General features: G+C 37.0%; 1 protein-coding gene across 1 annotated transcript; it reads left to right on the forward strand.

Annotated features, from left to right (window-relative positions):
* Positions 1–1,747: 1,747 nt before the first annotated feature.
* LOC148848431 (putative disease resistance protein RGA3) lies at positions 1,748–19,984 on the forward strand. The gene is made up of 3 exons (XM_088948602.1): positions 1,748–2,259; positions 12,384–12,487; positions 19,837–19,984. The coding sequence occupies exons 1-3, from the start codon at positions 1,939–1,941 to the stop codon at positions 19,856–19,858; spliced, it is 447 nt and encodes a 148-aa protein (XP_088804728.1). The 5' UTR covers positions 1,748–1,938; the 3' UTR covers positions 19,859–19,984.
* Positions 19,985–20,549: the final 565 nt, after the last annotated feature.

The raw sequence follows: 20,549 nt of genomic DNA on the forward strand, positions 1-20,549 counted from the left end.
TTGATTTTGGTCAGCAAACCGGTGAATCAAGCGGTTAACCGTTTGAACAGTTTAAATGGTTCTGACCATTTTTTTATTTATTTTTTATTTTTTGTTAGAATGGGTCGACTGTTCAGTTCAAACGGTCAAACCATTCGACCTAGTATCCAAACCCCTGACCAATTTGGTGTCCTAGCCGGTTTTAAAAACCATGGTTGGGGATAACATCCTATGGTGTTGAAAATATTCTTGGAACGTTAGCATAAGATTGGGTAAAATAGTAATTGACCTTATTTCCTTTTATGTTTTAACAAAAACAACAAAATGAACCTCTAAAGTAGGGCTGCAAGTGGATCAGATTGAATTGGATATAGGCATATCCGAATTTGATTTGTCAATATTCGAATCCAAATTGGATCATATCTATCGAATATCTAACGGATTCGAATCAAATTTGGATTGTAATCGGATATTAAATAATATAAATAAATTAGACTAAAATAACCAAAATATTATATATTATTAATGAGCTAAAAATAAATTTAATTAATAATGTATTTTATGAACAAAATGAATTGAAAATAATTTGTATAAAACTTAAACATGTGAAAATTTAGTGGAAATAGAACATTTAAACCAACTTTAATGATAGATATAATATTGTTGGGGAAGATACACTATAGTAGCAGAGGTGAGTGTAAAACCAATCCCAGGAAAACAAGAACCTTTCCCATAAGTTTGTGTGTGTGAAATGGGTATTGCCAATAATAATGATAATAAATAAACAATTCATCCAAGTAACAAAAATAGACAACAATCACTATACAGTAGCACACTAGAATTTTACGTGAAAAATCCCAAAATCGGGAAAAAACCACAGGACCTATAATCCGTAAAAGTCTTTCACTAATTCAGAAATTAATAGATACAATAGTCTACTCTATTTGCAACTGGAAACTTACAAACATCAAGTAAATAATCATTGGCTCACAAATACAGCATTAATATCTACAAATGCAAAGTGGATACAACAAAAACAGATGTTTAGATCTCACCAAATTAATGTAAATCTAAACTGAGAAGAAGAAGAATCAAGAAATTTGAATTGGAGAAAGATTCTTAACTCTAACACTTAACCTCATCAAAAATGGATTTAGAAGACACCTCCGAACTTGGTCTTGAATGGAATTGGAACCAATTTTTTCTTCTTCACAAGACTCAAAACCCAAAAAACCCTCGAATATCCTCTGTTTTCTTCTCCTTAGCATCTTGCAACGGTGGTTACAAATAGATGATCCCCAAATCAGAAAAGGTGGAACCACTATGTGGCTCCTTTTGGGAGCAAATAAAAGTGGGGTGAGCCCCTCATATGGGCTGGACCCACACCCAATAAATATACCTTTTATATATATAATCGAATCAGATTATATCAAATCGGATAAGGATAAATGCATATTTGATGCAATTATAAACGGTTCAAATTCGAATAAGACTTAATAGGATTGAAATCGAATTATCGGGTACCGTTTGCAGTTCCTACTCCAAGTTAACTCGGACTAATGTGTCATGTGGAGCGAGACTGTGGATAGCCCAGGCTATCGAAAGTGGACAGCCAACGTTTTGGCTTTGTCGGCTGGTCTTGGATTTGCTTGTCGAGAGTCAATTTCGAAGTCAAGACTCAAGACCGTGTGGAGCCCACGCACACAAGACTTCATAATATCTGAAACAAGGTTAATTACTTGGATCATTCCCGGAAGAAACACCAGAATGGATCGATCTCATGCTTTCCAAGTAATTACGAGAAACGGAACAGCGTTAATTACAAAGAATCACTCCCTACCTCATTTTTTTATTCTCTACATTCATTATCTTTGTTCCCCCCTGCGCATTACACTCTGTTCTTGTTGTTTCAATCATCTGCACCTCAATCATTTCTAATACCTTTGAAATCCCAGAGCAATGGAAGTAGTAATTCTGTCAGCCTTTATGAAAGAAATTCTTGGGAGTTTCAAGAATCCAATCATTCAGGAATATGGATTAATAACGGGTGTCAAGAAGGAACTGAAAAATCTGGAAAGCATCTTTTGGACGATTGAAGCTGTGCTTGAAGATGCGGAGGAGCAGCAGTCGAAGAATAAAGCAATTACAGATTGGTTTTGGAAGCTCAAAGGCGCAGCCTATGATGCTGATGATGAATTAGATGAATTTGCAACTGAAGCTCTACTTTGGAAAGAAAAAGAGAAAGGGAAAGGAAAAAAACACACACTTCCCACCATTAAGGTACGCAAATTCTTCTCTTTTTCGAATCCAATTTTTTTCAACTCTCGTATATGGGCCACAAGATTAAAGATGTTATGAAGAGATTAGATGAACTTGCCGCCGAGGGGTCCAAATTTCATCTGAACGAGGGTGGAACTAGTAACAATTATGAGAACGATCAAGATAGACAAACTTCTTCTATTGTACTTGATCACAAGTATATGGAAGAGATGATGATAATGAAGAGATGGTAAAGTTGTTGGTGGACAACATTGATAATCAAGATGAAATTTCAGTCATTCCCATCGTTGGCACTTGGCATGGGGGGCCTCGGCAAGACAACGCTTGCTCAGTTGGCTTACAAATTACAATGATGAAAGGGTGAAGAGTCTCTTTGATCTCAGAATTTGGATTTGCGTCTCTGATGATTTCAACGTCATAAAGCTTACTCAACAAATTATTGAATGTGCCACTGGGAGCAACCTGATGTATCAGATAAGGGCATTCTGCAGCGTCGTCTGCAAGAAGTATTAAATGGGATGAGAGTTTTGCTCATTGTAGATGATGTCTGGAACGAGGATCCTGATAAGTGGGAGGACCTGAATAAGGTGTTAATGAGTGGGGCAAGGGACAACAGATCTGATGTAATGGTTTCTGGTCACGTATCAATTTTTTTGGCTAAGTATCTCGTTATTTGGTCTGCTCCCAAGTGGCCTGTGACTCAGGGGCTGAAGTGGAGCTCCTTGGTGGCGAGCTGCCTGGTGACGAACTGCCTAGTGCCAAGCTGCCTAGTGGTGAGCTACCTAGTGCCGAGCTGCCTAGTGGTGAGCTACTTTGATGTCGATCTCCCTGGTGGTGAGCTACTTTGATGAGCTTTGTTGCTCTTTTAGAGGCTTGCAAAAAACCAAATGTCAGAGGACCCGAGGTGGCTAACCCGGCGATGTCGCTTCGATACTAAGTTAGCACTTGGTTGCGAGCTGAAAATAACCTTAGATTGCAAGAGAGCTAGAGAGCATAGATTATCCTCTCATCTCCTCTCTCTTCCCCCCTGGGGGGGGGGGGGAGGCCTTTATATACTAGAGTCCTTGTGGGTTAGGTGGAGCAGTTCTTGGATTCCCGTTGTGATGGGACCTGTTTTCGTGTTAGGTGGGGATAAAGCCACCAACCAGTAAGGTTGCCCATTTCCGCCTAGCTCGGGGAGTGGGTGAGCTAATATAGCCGTTACAAGTCATAATCCCGTAAAATGTGGGGTACGGTGGTGAGCTCCTCGGGGTTGTCAGGTTGGTGCCTGTGCCAAGCCGCCAGGTCAGGCCTGTGCCAGGTTGTCAGGTCGCGCCTATGCTAGGCCGCCAGCTCGCACCTGGGCCAGGCCACCAGGTCATGCCTGGGCCAGGCTGCTAGGTCATGCCTGGGCTAGGCTGCCAGGTCGCGCCTGTGCCAGGCCACCAGGTCACGTCTGGGCCAGGCCACCAGGTCGCGCCTGTGCCAGGATGCCATCTCGCACCAGGGCCAGGCTGCTAGCACGTGGCAAGGCTAGGTCGCGCTAGGGCTAGGCCACCAGGTTGCGCTTGTGCCAAGTTGTAACAATCTAACACAGGCTTAGTCTTGTCTACGCTTGGCAAGCTTACGTTAAGGGACATCACCGTCATTTTTGCCTATAAGATTTTTGGGAGAATTGATGTCATCTTCAAGCAGACCTCTAAAAGCTCAACGTACTCTTTGAGGAGGGGTGGTCGACCTCCTTGGGTGCCTAACCTTGGCACTCTTAGACCAACTTCCCTTGCGGGGCGGCCTTGGTTAATGGCTAGCATGGCTACCAGGGTTCCTCATAGGCGCATACATGCTCATGGGGACAGTGCATGGACCGACACTATGCTACCGACACTCAAGGGAGGCTTGGCATGCGGGCCTGGCTCAAACATGACCCTTCACCACGCCAGCCCCATGCCTAAGCTGATTGAGCTATCCCGTTGCCCCTAGCGCATGGGTGTGTTCCGGCCCAAGCGGTTGCCTCTCAACATGGCACACAGGTGCCCATCATCATCGGCATACGGGTGACCCTTCACATCGGTGCCTAGTCGCCTCACATCATGGCCTTTCCCTTTTAGCATGTAAGCAGTGCCTCCCATGGACCGGCCAGAGCCAATAGAGTGCCCCGGCCATGCGACTTGAGGTCATGATCCAGTGCTACTGACCTTGGTGGAGCCATCTCATCGGGCAACTCCTAGCCTCTAAGCACACAAAGGCTTGTTCTAGCCTACCTTGGCATGGACGCCGCACGGGTTTCTTCTGCTATAGAACTACCCCCATGACAGTTGGTATCAGAGTGAGCTAGCCAATTGCTGTCCCAGTTGGTGTCAAGCAGATTAGCCCAGAGCTAGTTGAAGCGGTCATCTCGACAAGCAGCACATTGTGGGGTGCGGTCCCTAGGCACTTCTACACAGGATCGAGCAAAATTCAGATCAGGCCTGGCAAGAGGCCATTCATTGTTCGTGTCCCCATTCCAATGACCCTAAAAATAGCTTCCCTTGCGGGGATAGACACATTGGTAGTTGTACTCATGCGGGGGCATACGTGTGAGCCTTGATAGGAATGTGGGTACACTTGCTGTTAGAGCATGGTGACCCTACACCGGCAATGCATCAGGTGGACATGCTCAGTTCAAAAGGCGGAACATTCGTAGTAACAACTCTCAACACAAGGCGAGTGCATGTTTGGCAACATCATGGGTAAAAGTTGCCACACTCGCACTCAAAGCGGTTAGGTCTCCTTGAGGCAACAGGACATTGGGGCCCCCTAGGAGTGAAGAGGTAGCCCGAACTAGCATGGTGAAGTGTAGTTTCGAGGGCCAAGAGAGCATAAGCCATGGACTAGGTTTGAGTAACCTACACACGGCGAGGTGAAGTCTGCAGGCCAGCATGGTGAAAGGGTACCCAGGATACATCGCCAATATGAGGAGTAGACCTATCAGCATGTTCGGTAGCACCACCGAAAAGCTACCAAGAAGACGGTCGAGCCTTGAGGTAAGATGATACATGGGGCAGACCTCCGCGAAGCACCACACAATTTCTTCGAGGGCCCTTCTTTCATAGTTCAATGGCATAGCCATTGCGCGGTTTGAGTAACCTCAACACAGGGGGTGAAGTCCAGGCAGGCCGGCATGGTGAAATGGTTTCGTCCCCATAAATGGGCACCAATATAGGCAAGACCCGGGTTGGCCAGGCGAGCCCTGGAACTAGCGGAGAAGTGGATGGAATGGGACACAAACGCCCATTCACGAGAAGGACCATTGTCGAGGTCGACAATGGGTTGAGTGGGGGAGCCTATTACGGTCTGACACATGCTTAGCCTTGCCTACGCTTGGCAGGCTTACGTTAAGGGACATCGCCATCATTTTCACCTGTATGATTTTTGGGAGAACTGATGTCATCTTCAGGCAGACCTCTGAAAGCTTAGCATACTCTTTGAGGAGGGGTGGTTGACCTCCTTGGGTGCCTAACCTTGGCACTCCTAGACCAACTCCCCTTGCAAGGCGGCCCTGGTTAATGGATAGCATGGCTACTAGGGTTCCTCATGAGCGCACACATGCTCATGGGGACAGTGCATGGACCGACACTATGCTACCGATACTCAAGGGAGGCTTGGCATGCGGGTCTGGCTCAAACATGACCCTTCACCACGCTAGCCCCATGCCCAAGCTGATTGAGCTATCCCATTGCCCCTAGCGCACGGGTGTGTTCTGACCCAAGCAGTTGCCTCTCAACATGGCACACAGGTGCCCATCATCATCGGCATATAGGAGACCCTTCACATCGGTGCCAAGTCACCTCATTGGCGCCTAGTCGCCTCACATCATGGCCTTCCCCCTTTAGCACGTAAGCGGTGCCTCCTATGGATCGGCCAGAGCCAGTAGAGTGCCCTGGCCATGCGACTTGAGGTCATGATCCAGTGCTACTGACCTTGGTGGAGCCATCTCATCGGGCAACTCCTAGCCTCTAAGCACACAAAGGCTTGTCCTGGCCTACCTTGGCCTGGACACCGCACGGGTTTCTTCCGCTATAGAACTACCCCCATGACAAGGTTGCGCCTATGCCGGGCTGTGCCTGTGCTAGGCTATGCTTGGTGGGACACCATCAACTTAGCAAAGGCAAGTTGTTGCCAAAGTGGTACCGGGTGTCACCTACTTGTTCTGAGGTACCAGGTGTCACAAGATCATTGGAGGGCCAAATCCGCCCTCATCATGACCACTCGTAGTACCAAAGTGGCAAATATTATGGGAACAGTGGACTCGTACAAATTTGGGGGGGGGGTTCTATCAGAGGATGATTGTTGGGAACTGTTTAGCACAAGAGCATTCAGAACAGAAGAAGAGGCTCCAAACTTAATGGGCATTGGAAAGGAGATTGTGAAGAAGTGTGGTGAATTACCTTTACCAGCAAAAGTTTTAGGAGGACTATTCAGCTTTAAGAGAGAAGAGAAGGATTGGTTGTCCATACGAGACCATGGGAATTTACTTGAAGATGGAAGTGGAATTTTTTTGACAGCCTTAAAATTGAGCTATAATCATCTTGCACCACATCTGAAGCAATGTTTTGCATATTGTGCATTGTTCCCTCAAGATTATAGAATTGAAAGATAGAGAGATCAGCATCTTCAGATAGGGGTTTCCATCTATCTATTAAAATTCATGTTTCCAACACGCTCCCCAAATGTTTTACCAAAAAAAAAACACACAAAAATCAAAATAAGCCAATAGAACCTAAAATGAAACAAGCATAGGTTCAAAATTGAACTAACCAGTTTCAAGCATCAGAAGACCAATGGCCAAAGATATGACGGCATGCACAGCCGAACTTAATGTATCTTGCAGAGATTTGCATTACAGGAGAGAAGAACACGCTAGTTTTGAGTGAAAAACTAGCAGAAAACACCACAAAAGACCAAAAACACGCAAAAATTAAATCCCTCAGTTGAACATTGATCCAAAAACACGTAGAAAATACCACAAAAATGCACAACAAAACACAAACTTCTTCAGCTTACCTCTTCCCTTCACAACCTTCTTACCCCTTTTATGTTTACGTCCGCTTTTAACTGATGAATGCGGCTTTGGTAGTATAGCGGGAGACATGCTGCCAGAGAGAAGAAAAATGGGCTCATGCACGGGAAGAAATTGGTATCCACGCACTAATTTTTGTTGCATATATTTTCCCCAATGAAGTTAAATCTACACCATTGAAGTAGAAGTGAAACCAATGGTTAAAAATGCTGATATTTAATGGCTTTTAAATGTGATTTAAATGGCGATTTAATAAATGCCACTTAAATAACCATATATTTAACAACAATTTAAATATACGTTTAATGGCTTTTTAATAATTGACACTTAAAATTGTATATAATGGCGTTTTAGATATGAATATAGTGACATTTTTAATAAACGCCATTAAATATAATATGTAGTGGCGGTTATATAAATGCTAGTAAGAAAAACGCCATTAAATCCTCATTCTCTTGTAGTGAATATATCCAGGTTTTAACCTCCTTTAAAAATCTCATTGATTGGCATATGAAAGATAGTCTAACCTGACACCTAGTACAGTATTATAATCGAGTCTATGAGACAAGTGTAACATTACAGTTTTGCTCATCTATTTCTAAGGTTCAGGGAAATACTTAAATTTGGTCCGGTTCAAGGTTTCAAGAAAACTCACACTGCATGTACCTCAAGTCTCACCCTGGCAGCTGAGACAAGCCACCCCAACCAACTTGGCGGCGCATCAATGTCAGCCTTGGCAAGATAAATCTCCACAAATCTATCCAATAGCTGTGAAGATTTTAAACTAATACATGTCTCATAAGTGTCTAGTTTAAGGATATTACACAGAAACACACCAAATCACATGAATCAATTATGCACTTTTATTTATTTACAATAAATGTTATCAAGTACATCAATCTGATTGGAGCTAAGGGCATGCACTGCCTAACATTTTTCATATAAATAGATACTACAATAACTATCCAAAGAATACTTACAACAATACGTATCGGCTACAATGAGACATTTGCTCCAGTTGCTCGCCTTGACACAATAGAGCATTGATAGCACTTGCTGCACAGAAGAAATTGAAAACTTTTCAACTTGATGTGAAATCTGCATTCTTCAATGGCTATCTTAATGAGGAAATATATGTGGAGCAACTTCAAGGGTTCGTGGTGCAAGGACAAGAAGACAATGTTCTCAGATTAAAGAAGACACTATATGGCTTAAAACAAGCTCCAAGAGCTTAGTACAACATAATCGACAATTATTTCTTGGAGCAAGGATTCAGGAGGAGCTATAGTGAGTCAACATTCTACATCAAAACTCAAGGTACAAATGACACTCTCATTGTTTCTCTATATGTTGATGATCTTATTTATACTGAAAATAATGAGAAGATGGTCAAGAAGTTCAAGGAAGACATGATGAAGACTTTTTAGATGACTGATTTAGGCCTAATGCACTATTTTCTTGGAATTGAAATAATTCAAGAAGAAGAAGGGACATTCATCTCACAAAAGAAGTATACAGAAACTCTTTTGAAGAAATTCAAAATGGAGGGGTGCAAAACAGTATCCACTCCATTAGACAACTCTAAAGCATACAAAAAGGAAGATGGCTCACCAAAGGCAAATGAATCACAATTTCGAAGTATGATTGGAAGTCTTCTCTATTTAACTGCTACAAGACCAGACATCATGTATGCAGTTAGTCTACTATCAAGATTCATGCAGAATCCAAGTCAAGTTCATCATGGAGCAGCTAAAAGAATACTAAGGTATTTGCAAGGAACAAAGAGCTATAGAATTTGGTACAAAGTCACACATGACTCTAAGCTCATTGGCTACACTGACAGTGACTGGGCATGTTCGGTAGATGACATGAAAAGCACATCTGGTTATGCTTTCACACTTGGATTAGGGATATTTTCTTGGGCTTCAAAGAAGCAAACAACTGTTGCCCAATCATCAGCTGAAGCAGAATATATTGCAGCAGCAATAACAACGAGCCAAGCTATATGGCTCAAAAGGATATTTGACGGTATGGGAGAATCACAAGTTGGTGCTACTGAAATCTACTGTGATAGCAAATCTGCTATTGCAATGGCAAAGAATCCCATATTTCACAGTAGAACCAAACATATTGGCATCAAGTATCACTTTATCAGAGAAGCAAAAGGAAACAAAGAAATAGAGCTCAAACATTGCAAAACTGAAGAACAGTTAGCTGACATATTCACAAAGGCTCTACCAAAAGGCAAGTTCGAATTGTTACGAGACATGATTGGAGTTGCTGAAATGTGCACCAAGGAGGAATATTAAATGTTGTTTCACATTTCCAAAAGTCGGTAATTCAGTCACCTCGAATAACAGTAAAGTTAAAGTCTCTTTTCAATGTTTGTTCCATTTCGATACAAGTCGTTGTATCTTCCAAAGTAATTCAGTTCCAAAGTCTGCCGATACCTCTCCCTAGGTGAGTTAATGAGTCTTCGTTCATGTACGTCGGTTCAGTTTCAACCGACTCCATCTACTATAAAATCCCCTCTTCTGTACTGATTTGAGGTATCAGAGAGAAATACCAGAATACTACAAAACCTTTCACTTGTTCAACCAAGTTCTATTCTATTTTTCTATCTTTTTTTTTTTTACAGTATTTGTTGTTACTATCATTAGCAACCATCAGTGGTATCAGAGCCCGTTCGATCAAATCTTTTGGGTGTGAGTTCTTCTAAACAATATGTGTGCAGAAGCCAATCGTTCCACCCTTTCTCTTCCAATCTTCAATGGAGAAAACTATGACTTCTGGTCTATCAAAATGAAGATCTATTTTCGATCACAAAGTTTATGGAGAATCGTTGAGGAAGGATTCTGCATTGCTGAAGACACATCTACTCTTTCAGCAAATCAAAAGAAGATCAATAAACAAAATCAACAAAAGGATTGTCAAGCACTGTTCTACTTACAACAAGTAATGGCTGAGGAGATATTTCCTCGAATCATGGGCGCATCAACTGCAAAAGAAGCATGGGATACACTATAGGAGGAGTTTCAAGGATCTGTCAAGGTACGTACTGTTAAATTGTAGAAGTTTAGAAGGGATTTTGAAAATCTTAAGATGAAAGATAATGAGACTGCAAAAGATTACTATTCTAGAATAAAAGAAATAGTAAATCAAATGAGAGCCTATGGGGAGACTATTTCTGACAAGAAAATAGTCGAAAAAATTCTAATCTCTTGCACAGAGAGATATGATCCAATAATTTCGGTGATAGAAAAAATAAAGGATCTAGAAACATTATCACCAATAGAATTGATGGGTTCTCTCGAGACATATGAAAATAGGCGTGACAGGCAGAATGAAAATTCGGTTGAATCTGCCTTTCAGTCTAGAAACAAAGGATCTAGAAACCTCGTGCTCATGCTTTTCACTTTTAAGTCAAGACCTGGGTCATATATTAAGTTTTAAGTTTTGTCTTAATTCATGAGGATTTCGTTGGACCTCGTGCTCATGCTTTCCACTTTTAAGTCAAGACTTGACTTGGGTCATATATTAAGTTTTGTCTTAATTCATGAGGACTTGGGTGGATCATATATCTGCTCGAGACTCTACGACTACTAAGTCAAGACCATGTGGAACCCAGAAACACCAGAATCAAAGAGGATGGATCTCATGCTTTCCAAGTAATTAGGAGAAATGGAACAAAATTCATTACAAAGAATTGAGTTCTATCTGAGGAATGATAAGGATGAAATCAGTACCGTGTGGACTGTGGAGCCCCATCCTCCCTACATATTACATTGTTCTTTCAAGTTTCAACCATCTTCACCCCATCATTTCTAATACCTTTGAAACCCCAGAGCGAGCAATGGCAGTTGCAATTCAGTCGGCCTTTATGAAAGAAATTCTTGGGAGTTTCAAGTGGCCAATCATTATCATTCAGGAATATGGATTAATACTCATAATGCACTGAGGTTTTTAACAATTTTTTTTTTGGTCGCCCTAATGAAAAGTAGAAATTTCTTGTAGAATAGCAATTTGGGTAGTGGTCTGACCTAAAATCCAGGCCCAAAGCAGTGTAATTGTGTAAAATCCTTAAATTGGATACTAACTTACAACCTTGATTTCTTGCAACCAAAAACAATGAGAGAAATTGCATCCCATTAGGCCATAACCCATCCAGGGGAAGTAACGCCATATATGTTTGAGAGTAGGTTGATTGGGACCTAACATTCAAGAGTATCACCCCAATATTGTGTCCAATTGCATGCGTTTCAATAAAACTGCAAAGCACTCCGGATTTCCTACAACCTAATTAAATCTGCCTTCATCCCTACTAACTTAATGAGACAAATAACGCCTGTCCCTACTCCAAAATCTCTTTTGGTACTATGTCTATATTTTTCCTTTTTGAAAATTAATCTATATTTTTTAGGTGATGTTTGAAATCAATGATGATTTACTACAAATTTGGCACCACGTAGGATCTATATCAGAACTTCAATGATCTGTGTTTTCCTTCTTGTTTGGTTGGCCGATATTGCCAATTTCTAGGAAATCAGCTAAAAGTCGATTATTGAAATTTAAGTGATCGATTCCAATTTTTTGAAGATGGCATGATCCAATATGGCATTGAATAAAAATTAATAGCTTTAATACAAAAAATAATCGGTCCTTGAAAATCAGTACCAAACAAAATCAAAGTTAATTTCTCAAAAATTAGTTTGCATGGCATAAATGATACCAAACAACAATTTTTGATCGATGATTTTTCAAAAATCACTTATTCCATGATTCTGTATTTCTGTATAATTGGCAAGAGAAATCATCATCAATGTCAAACATCACCTTAGTAAGAATCTTTATTTTCTTTGGAGGTGTTCGGCATCGCGATCTATTGGGTTTCAGAACAGGCAACACTCAAATAGCTGTTCGGTATGCCTGTGGTGTGGATCGACCCACGCTATCCCGTGGATTCGTCCACACCACGGGCCAAAATCTCCTCAACTGATTTTTCTCGTGGATCAAACCATGCAACTCTCATTTATCAATCCTGTGTTTCACATTTTATGTTATGTAACCATTTTTTTTACTGTTGCAGTATACGCTCGCCGCTGCTTGCTTCTGGTGCTTGCCGCTGCAACTCCGACCATCAGTGCTCACTTGCTTCTGCAACTTCAACCTTTCTGCATCGAATTTCCAGCAGTAAGTGCTCCTTCTCGGCTACCCTTGGCTTCGTTTTTTTTTTTTTCCTTTTTCTTTCTTTTGTATTCTTTTCTGCAAACATACGTTGGTGTTCGTATTCAACCTTGCTGCATCGACCATCAGTGTTCTTTTTCAGAACTTTAGATTTGTGTTTGTTGGTGCTGTGCTTTTTTGTTTTTCTTAACTTTTCCCGCCCTCTGGACCAAAGATTGAGCCTCATGGAATAGTTATTACAATGGCCTGACTTGATCTTGAATGAATATCTATTTTCTAATATTTATTATAAAAGAAATTTGGGTTGCTGACTTGGTAAAAAAATTTGGGGATGAAAAAATCAGCATGATCTCGATAATGGAGTAATGAATCTGTTGTTCGGATATATAATTAAAACATGTTTTATGATTCACCAGGATCCCAAGTTCTATGCTGTTGTTTTTCTTCAAACAAATAGTTTTTAATCTTCATAGAAGCATTAAGCAGAAATAGTAACTCTAGGAGTCAGGGGTCAATAATAGGGAATTATTAGTTTGGGGATATATAATATTATAGGATAAGATATGACTGTACTGTCATCCTAATTATACTCCATGCCTTTCCCTACTGTTCAGTTTTGTGGAAAGTTGGGTTTGTTGGAATTATTTTCTATAGAATATCAATAGAAAAAACAGAAACAAAAACTCTGAGAGTGGGTTTATATAATTGGCCAGTAGCTGGAGGGGAAAAAACATTACAGAACATACATAAACAAACAAAACAAAAATCACTTTAGCAACCAGATACGTCCCATAGAAAGAAAAACAATTAGCCATATATACAAAGAAAGCACTAGGCTTAAAAGTCTCGTACTGAAAGCTGGAAAGCCACCTAGAGAGAGAGAGAGGGAGAAAGAGAGAGAGAAAACAGATGGAAAAATGATAAGAAATGGAAAGAAAAATGTGGGTCTCTTGGCATAAACCAACAAGATAATTTGGTGAAGACAAGCAGTTTATGCACATACTTCAACCTTCAACACATGGTGGACATCAATTTTACAAACTTCACAGATCCACTTACATCTTGGATTATGCTGAATACATCCTTCATGGCCAATGGTATAATACCTGGAGAGTTTTGATCTCCCTGTCAAATAAATAGACAAAAGAATAAAAAATAAGATATAAGAGCTCTGACTTCTTTCTTTATCGACAACAATTACACATCTGAGCCATTGACCCATACATACAGGGATAAGAGAAAAGAGAAAAGGAGTTTTTATCTATAACTTTTGCCCATCTATCCGGATAATAACCAGTAACCAGCCTTTTCTCCTTGTATTCTGCCCAACCAAGGAGAAAAAGCCTTATTTTCGGGAGAGTCAAATGCAACATTAGAAACATTACTCAAGTTTGTTTTTCTGCTTGTAAACATTATTATTCCAGTCAAAGTTCATAAAGAATGTTGCAAAAAACACTTGATCTGAGACAATGAAATATGGAAATACGTTTTCTAGTCAAGATGTTTAGGCTATGTCTAGGGTGATGGAAAATAAGAGAGAGATAAAGAAATTAAGAACTTTGAGTGCCTATCAATACAGAGTGGAGTGCAAGGGTGATATGATTAGAGGATTAAACATGTGGCACCTTTAGAGGGTGGAGAGTTTGGATGATCAACTGCAACATCCACCCACATTGCAGAAATAGAGTTGGTTGTGCAGGGAAAGCTATTAGGAAACCTTTTCTCAGGAGACGTCACTATTTGGATAATCTAATTCATAAAGGTGATACAGGGGCCCACTTAATGGACAGTTGGAAGCAAATTTTCTGCAAATTTCATGATTTTTTTTTCCAAATTTCTGCAAAATTTTTCTGATTTTAGTGCATTTTTCTGCAAATTTCATGCATTTTCACGCATTTTTCTAAAAATTTTCTGCAATTTTCATGCAATTTTTTTTTCTGATTTTCTTGCATTTTCATGCATTCGACTTTGTTTTTTTGTTTTACATTACATGATGTTGGCATGGTTGACCTTCAGTTGGATGCTTAACTTTCAATTGACTTAGATGAAATCAACATTTTTTTTTGAATTGCATATATCATGCTATATGATCTTGCATGAAAATTTTAATTACAATTTGTCAAATAAATGTAGTTTTATATATTATTTTATTAATAAAAATATTATTTTATTTTATTAATAAAATATTAAGTTTCAAATATTAATTTATTAATTATTAAATTTTGAATATCATTTTTGTTAATATTAATAATTTTTAATCATTATTAAAAACATTATTTATTATTAAATAATATTAATTAATTTTATTATTATTATATAATTATTAAGTTTTGAATATTACTTTTGTTAGTATTAATAATTAATATTAATTGTTTTTGATATTATTACTTATTATTAAATGTTATTAATATTGTTGTTAATATTATAAAATATCATTAATTTTACTACTCATTTATTATTAATATTAATGTTATTATGCGTTATTTAATAGTATTAATTATTGTTAATATTAATTTTATTAATTATTAAAATTCTTACCAATTTACTATTATTATTATATTATGTATATTACTAAAAAATAAAATATTATTTTTTAATAATTAATGGCATAGGTTATCTTATGTGTTGTAGTTGAGAAGCATAGAATCAAACACAAGGTGTGCACTTAAATGCACCACACCTTGTAGATCGCCCATAGAAGTGTGGTGTGGATTGGTCCACACATTTTTGTCCATAGTGTAGAACAACTACCTTGTTGGGCTGTGGTGTGTTTTCATCCACACCACACCTGTGGTATGGATTAAAACACACCACTCAATTTCTCATTTACGTTATAGAACACCCCCTTAATCAATCTTCCATTAGATGAAGGTGGAAAATGATAGTGTTGACCCTAATGTTTATTTAAATAAATTTAATTAAAAGAAAATAAAAAAATAAAAATACCAATTTTGCCCTTAATAAGACATGGGCAACCACTCTATTGGCTATATTTGGCCATTTTTGTTTTCAATGAAAAAAAAAATTGTTAAGGGTATTTTTGGAATAAAAAATCATGAGTATAATGGCAAAAGAAACACTCCTTAATGAAAGGTTGATCAAGTAAATAAGTTGTAAAATATATGGGATGTTTTAGTAAAATGAAAACTATAAGGTAGGTTTAAGTAAATATGTAAAATTATAAGGTGTGTAGGAATGGCAACGGGATGGGGATCATATTCCTCGTCCCTGACCCTGATTCTGAAATTAACCCCATCCCTGATCCCCGATGGGGATGGGTTCCCCATGGGGACCCGAATCCCAAAAATATTTTTAGATAAGAGTATTTTTTAAAATAAATAAAAAATTTAAATTCTATATAATGTTTTAAATATACTTTGATATATATAATATAAAAATATAATAGTATATTTAATGTAAATAACATTTAATATTTATTCGAGGTTGGGGAGGGGACCTCAATCCCCATCCCCGACCCCATCGAGTCAGGGAAGTCGGGTCCCCGTCGGGGATGGGGAAAATTGTCATCCCTAAATGTGTGTTCTAGTAAATGACCCTAATAGAAATACATAAGAGTATACAATTGCTTTATATTTTCAACTTTTATATACTATTAATAAATTTTTATAATACAAAAATAACTAATTATTTTCAGTTAGGTTTATTCTTCAAACTGATGAAATCGACCAACCCGATCAACTTGACTTGAGTTGCTCGTTTTTCTAGTATTTTAGGTCAGCTTATTACCCAATTCAACTAAATTGGATCAAGCCATTTCTAAACCGACTAAAATTGAACGACCCAACCATGGATATATATTAATATTTTAAATATAATTTTTAATATGTAAAAGTGGGAAATTTCCCATATTTCTTAGTCTGAAATGTTCTATATCATAAATCTAATTTTTAAATTTATTTTTTAATAATTGCATTGTAGTTTTTTAAATTAAATTTAAATTTTAAGGTTAAATCTTTTGAACGGACTAACTAAACCAGAAAAATTGACCCAAACAAATATAATTTGAGTGGGTTGGATTTTAGAAAAGGTCAATCACTTTTAACTAACCAACACCCTAACCTAACCAAGTCAATTTGGTTGGCCAAATAGCCTACGACCAAACTGAACCAACTCACGAACACTATTGAAAGTTTATAACGAAAATACGCAACTATTGAAAATATATTGATAATTAAAAAAAGACAATAATTGCAAAAATACAATAAGTACCAAAAATATATTAACTTAGTCAATAAATAGTATAATCTCAAATAATAATTTAATCCCTAATAAAAATTTATCAATAGGTTAAAACAAAAATATAATAAATACAATAAGTATAATAAATTAAATTTAAAAATTTTCATAATAGTAGTTTAATCTCCAATAATTATTAAAAGTTTTATGTTAAATAGCAAAACAAAATAAAAGTATACATAATAATTGAAAATACATTTATTACAAAAACAATAAATAATTACTGAAATACAATAAATATTAATTTTAGTATATATAATTATAAAACAAATACAAATTAAGAGTTTAAAATTATTATAAATAAATATTATTTTTTGAAATTTATTGTCTTGAATTATTACTTGATATAATTGAAATTAGTTATTTACAATATTAAGTAAAAATATTAAATTATTATTATTTTCAATATTATATTATAACTATTTTGTTATTTAAAATATTTATTTATTTAAATACTTAAATAATATGTAAAATACTTAAAGTTCAAAGTAGTAATTATTTATTGAATTTAATTATCCATAAAATCACAATTTATGCTATTAATACATAATTTCATTATTAATTCTGTAATATATTAATTTATTATTAATTTCAATATTATGTTATAATTGTTTTTCTACTTTGAAGAGTTCTTAAATTTATTATATAATTTTTTTATTTTAACTATTTTAAATCTAGTTATGATAAATATTTAGTTATTTAAATATTTAAATAATCTATAAAATATTTAATTTTTTATTTGAATTTTGTTATTTAAAGTTATTACATATTATTAAATATTTGTAAAACATTTAAATTGATAATTTGGAAAAACATAATTTAAATTGTTAGTACATAATTTCATGATATTTTTTGTAAAAATATATATTTTTTATGTTTTTTAATAAATATTTTAAAGTTATTGTATAATTTTGTTAGAACATTTAAATAATTATTAAATTTGTAATCCAAGCTTTTCTTTAAATAGAAACTAGTGGGTACTTGTGCGATGCACGGGATTTATTAAGTGAATGCTAAATAATAAAGAGGACCATTTACTAGAATGTCCCTTATAGTTTCATGGATTACTAAAATTTATCCTATAATTACCATTTTACTAAAACACCACATAATTTGGAATGGATTTAATCAATCTTCCATTAGATGATAGTGGAAAATGATAGTGTTGACCCTAATGTTGATTTAAATAAATTTAATCAAAAGAAAATAAAATAAAAAATACCAATTTTGCCCTTAATAAGATACGGGTAACCACTCAATTGGCTATATATGATCAATTTTGTTTTTTATACAAAATAAAGTGTTAAGGTTTTTTTTGGAATAAAAATCATGGGCCTAATGGCAAAACAAAGTTCCTTAATGAATTGTTGATTAAGTAAATAAGTTGTAAAATATATGGGATGTTTTAGTAAAATGAAAACTATAAGGTATGTTTAAGTAAATATGTAAAATATAAAGGTGTGTAGGAAAGGCAACGGGGCGGAGATCATGTTCCCCGTCCCTGACCCTAATTTTGAAATTAACCTCCATCCCCGATCCCCGATGGGGATGGGTTCCTCATGAGGACCTGAATACCCAAAATGTTTTTAGATAATAGTATTTTTTTTAAATAAATTTATTTAAAATAAATAAAAATTTTAAATTATAAATAATGTTTTAACTATGTTTTGATATATATATATATATATATATATATATATATATATAATATAATATAAATAATATAATAGTATATATATATATATATATATATATATATATACATATAATTGGGGTCAAGGCGGGGCGAGGACCTCAATCCCCATCCCCATTTCCAACCCCGACCCCAATCTGGGATTCGTATTATTCCCTGTGCCTGCCCTCACCTTGCCAAAACAATCCCCATCCCCAACCCCATCTAGTCCAGGAAGTTGGGTCCCTTTCGGGGATGGGGAAATTGTTATCCCTAAAGGTGTGTTCTAGTAAATGACCCTAATAGAAACACATAAGAGTACAATTTTTTTATATTTTCAACTTTTAAAATAATTAATAATTATTCATATTTTACATACTACTTTTAAAAAACTTACAATACAAAAATAATAATAATTAATTTCAGTTAATTTTATTCATAAAACTAATGAAACCGTTCGACCCGATTAACTCGACTCGAGTTGGTCGGTTTTCTAGTATTTTAGGTTAGCTTTGGTTCAAAAATTTTCCAATTCAACCAAGTTGGATCAGTTTCACTTTGGCCATTTGTAAACTGACCAAAATCGAACAACGTAACTAATGGAGGGTGATTTGGCCCGACCTCGTAGCATGGGTACACGTGGGCATGACCTTGCTCAAACAGTGAGCGTGACAGCGCAACTGACATAACCACAACTCGGGGGGAGGGTCTCACCGAGTTGAGCTCGGTAACTGGGCGGATAAACTACTCGCCAGAAGTCATCTTGCCTGCATCTCCTCCCCGAGGTCAAGGCACTTTGGGGTGCCCCGAGGTCGGGGTACCCTGACCTTTCTCGATAGCCGAGCTCCTCCTGATGGACTTCGGGCCACTCCTCGACGGGAGCTCACTGACCCACCTCTAGGCACCTCGGGGTGAAAACACTTCTAGCTAGACAGCTCGACATAGCTTGCCACAGGCAGCTCGCCACCTATGGGATAGCCCGACACAGGGTAACTCGTGAAAGGGTAGTTTGGCGTACCGCCGAAAGATCTCATGCTCAACCACCGTACCCGACAAATCTGGGGACAACAGCCATGTCCCTCGTCAGACGTCATCGCGGCTGCCACCTTTAGGAGGTGTCTTACACCTGACAGGCACGTACCCTGCGACGACAGTTCCACGTGTGCCACCTCAGCCTTGCCTGTAACGATTGTGGCAGACTGACAGTGGCGGTTATACCTGCCCTGTCAGAAGTTAGAGGGCCTGATGCGACGAAATTCTGTTATAAGGGACTTATTCTCAAGGAACAAGGTATCTTTAAATCACTTGCACAATCTGCACTCTTAACCTTCGCCTTCCCTTTGCTTCTCACACAGAATACTAACTTAGTCGTCGGAGTGTTCCCGCCGGGCAAACCCCCCGGGAATTCTTCTTCTTCCCATTTCAGGTACCTCTCAGGAGCCACGTGAGTGCTAGCTAGGAGTGACCGGATCGCGCTACATCAGTAACCATTGATATATATATATATATATATTATTTTAAATGTATTTTTTAATATGGAAAAGTGGAAATTTTGCCACATTTATTAGTCTAAAATGTTTTATATCATAAATCTAGTTTTTTAATTTATTTTTTAATAATTGCATTGTAATTTTTAAGTGGGTTCAGTTTTTCATAAAAGGTTAGTCAGTTTCAACTTACCAACTCCCTAACCTGACTAGGTCAAATTGGTTCGCCAAATAGCTTAGGACCTAACCAAACCAACTCGTGAATACTCATAATTTCAACTAAACTAATAGTCTCATCCATGATAAATAACAATAGTTTAATCTCCAATAATTATTCAAAATTTATAGAAAAAATATACAATTATTGAAAATATATTGATAATAAAAAAATATAATAATTATAAAAATTACAAAAATGCAATAAGTACCAAAAACATATTAACTTATTCAATAAATAATATAACCTCAAATAATAGTTTAATCTCTAATAAATGTTAATCAATAACTTATAACAAAAATACAATAAGTACAATAAATTAAATTTTAAAATTTCAATAATAGTAACTTAATCTCCAATAATTATTGAAAATTTTTGTTAAATAACAAAACAAAATAAATTTATACATAACTATTGCAAATACATTTATCATAA

This window comes from Nelumbo lutea, chromosome 6, assembly GCF_056320005.1.
Source record: "Nelumbo lutea isolate HS-2025 chromosome 6, American lotus-T2T, whole genome shotgun sequence".
Taxonomy (NCBI): Eukaryota; Viridiplantae; Streptophyta; class Magnoliopsida; order Proteales; family Nelumbonaceae; genus Nelumbo; species Nelumbo lutea.

Bases quoted from the DNA above. Each gene is read 5' to 3' on its own strand.
- LOC148848431 (XM_088948602.1), top strand. From the start codon at position 1,939: ATGGAAGTAGTAATTCTGTCAGCCTTTATGAAAGAAATTCTTGGGAGT. The intron at 2,260-12,383 runs GTACGCAAATTC...TTACTGTTGCAG, and splicing joins ACACACTTCCCACCATTAAG to TATACGCTCGCCGCTGCTTG. The intron at 12,488-19,836 runs GTAAGTGCTCCT...TTCCCATTTCAG, and splicing joins TCTGCATCGAATTTCCAGCA to GTACCTCTCAGGAGCCACGT.